Source organism: Colobus angolensis, unplaced genomic scaffold, assembly GCF_000951035.1.
Source record: "Colobus angolensis palliatus isolate OR3802 unplaced genomic scaffold, Cang.pa_1.0 Scaffold166, whole genome shotgun sequence".
In the NCBI taxonomy this organism is placed as follows: domain Eukaryota; kingdom Metazoa; phylum Chordata; class Mammalia; order Primates; family Cercopithecidae; genus Colobus; species Colobus angolensis.
The window spans coordinates 1,609,473-1,612,147 of record NW_012114777.1 but is presented as its reverse complement, the minus strand read 5'-3'; the positions used below and the strand labels follow the sequence as shown (position 1 = coordinate 1,612,147).

The 2,675-nt window shown below is 36.7% G+C and overlaps 1 protein-coding gene across 1 annotated transcript in view; it reads right to left on the bottom strand.

Annotated features, from left to right (window-relative positions):
- The window catches only part of LOC105508710 (ankyrin repeat domain-containing protein 18B-like), a 67,368-nt gene that overhangs the window by 22,215 nt on the left and 42,478 nt on the right, over nt 1-2,675 (bottom strand). Inside the window, exon 12 of the mRNA XM_011937617.1 lies at nt 1,643-1,812. Within this exon, the coding sequence (XP_011793007.1) occupies nt 1,643-1,812 (170 nt within the window). The remainder of the gene's footprint in view (nt 1-1,642; nt 1,813-2,675) is intronic.

Here is a 2,675-nt window from a genome sequence, read left to right as displayed (position 1 = left end):
TTTAATTGCTAAAAATACACTTAGAATAAAAGACTTACTGTGTTAATGTCTCAAAGAAGAAATAATTGGTATGGTATATTTTGTTCTATGCTAAAAGCTGCCAAGCTAAAATATTTTCAGTTTATACAAGGATAGGTGACATGCATGTCAGATATTATTTTCCCTTTAAGTAAATTTATGATGAGACAAAATTATCTTCCATCAAAAATAAAAGCCATGTCAAATTAAGGGCTAAGTTGTTCTGCAGACTGGGCAACGAGTGCTGAGATGTAAGGTCACTGAGAGTCAGAAGAGTCAGAGAAAGCTTCATGAAGAGGAAATTGCCTGCCAGGTCTGAATGAACGAGGCTAGATGAGCAGGAACTGAGAAGGCAGGAAGGACAGCATGGGTAAAACCGGGGCTGACATCTGCCCAATTAACGCTGAGGATAAAGTCCAATGGCAGGGAAATAAAAACATACATCCATACAATAACCTGTAAATGAATGTTCACAGCAGCTGTTTTCATAATAGCCAAAAAGTGGACCTAAAGGTCCATCAGCTGACGAATGAATGGAAAACTGGTGTAGCCATGAAATAGACTATTATTAGACAATAAGAAGGAATAAACTACTGATATGTGCTACAACATGGATAAAATTCTGAAAACATTCTGCTAAGTGAAAGAGCCAGTCAGAAAGGACTTCATATTGTATGACTCTGTGTATATAAAATATGCAGACCATATACATCTATGGAGACAAAAGTGGACAGTGGTTGCCTACAACTGGGGTAGGTGGAGAGACATGGGGTAGGGGTAGGTGGAGAGACATGGGGTAGGGGTAGGTGGAGAGACGTGGAGAGGGGTTGCAGTCATGGCTAAGAGATGTGGGGTTGCTTTTCAGAGTGGTGAAAATGTTCTAGCATTGATTGTGCTGATGATTACACAATGCTGTGAATATACTAACAGGCACTGAGTTGTACATTTTAAATGGTTGAACTGTCTGACATGTGAATTATCTCTCAGTGAAATTGTTTTAAAAATCTCATGGTAGGATCAAGATAATTTTCTCAGCTCTCTATTTTGGATGTACATGCTCTATCAGATCTGAATATTTTTATGCCATTACAGTATATTTTAAATGAAAGGAAGATGAAGGCAATGCCTAACTTTTCAAGTAGTTTGTGAATTAATTTAAAACGTGTGCATTTCAAAGAACAGTATGATGACCTTTCTGTACAAATTAACCTAGAATCCATGAAATGAATAGGCACAGCTTCTGTGTCCATTCACAAAAGTGAAGAAATAAGACAACTTTCTGCAATATTCCACTAAACACTCTCCTCTGACTCAATCTGGCTTGCCTCACCAAGACAATAAGGAAATTATCTAAAAATACTGTTTAACAGGAAAAAAGTCAATTTTCTGTGAGGAGTGATTTATCATTCTCAACTTTCCCAAGAGTAAACATTATAAGAGAAAACATATGCAACTATTTTTCAAAATGTCAGAACAAGAGCCAGAGTTGAAGAAATAAGTATGTTATAAAGATAATAAAATGGCAATAATCAATTATAATGAAATTACAAAATCAAGCTGTCCACTGAAATTAGTATCCTAAAACATTTTATATTATTCAACCAGCTACAGATTAATGGTCTACATGTTAAATTCCATACATACTTGACTTCCTACTTGAAATAATTTCTTCTTTGAAGCCCGTGTCTCATCCAAGTTAATATGACAATGTGATGTACCTTCCAGTGGAGATTCTGACATAGAAAATTTGTTAAGGTGATCAGCCAGTTCTTCTTGAAGTCGTCTCACAATCACCTGATAAAATATTTTTATCAATTCTATAAAGTGCCTTATTATTAAATTATGTTAATAGTATTTAACGCTAGCATACATACTTTGAAAATTATTACCACACACACAGATTCACTTTCTTTTCCTCATATGTACACATTCTTCTTTATTACTGAATTCAGTGAGGGACACAGAAGGTGCTATCTTCCTGCCAAATCATTATTCTCTTTCATGACAGATGGATTTAGCCCACTATTCATTCATCTTAGACCCCCAACTCAACCTGAGTTCCTCACATAGTCAGTCACCTATTGAAATCCTTCCAACAGATTCCTATCTCAGAATAAAAGTAAAATTCCAATAGCCTTCAAGGCGCTAGGTAACATGGCCTCTAACTCCCTCCCTGACCTCAGCTCCTACATCTGTGTCCCGTACTCACTTCCATCCCATTCTCCGTGAACTCTGCCACCCCTCATTAGTCTGAAAATGGGGATTCAATGTCAAACCCATAAATCACAGACAGCTACAAGTATCCTTGTACGGGAAAGAGTTATATCTAAATGATAGTCATTGAGACTTAAAATGCAAATTATGAGCTAATTAGTCATAAAATATTCACAGTAAATTATAAATACCTACCAGTGGGAACATTATATCAAATTTTTTTTTGCTAAAATTTATGACATTTATTCCAAATTGTGATTTTATAACAAGTAGATGTCTTTAAAATTCTAAGTGGTCAAGGCCGGGCGCGGTGGCTCAAGCCTGTAATCCCAGCACTTTGGGAGGCAGAGACGGGCGGATCATGAGGTCAGGAGATCGAGACCATCCTGGCGAACACAGTGAAACCCCGTCTCTACTAAAAAAATACAAAAAACTAGCCGGGC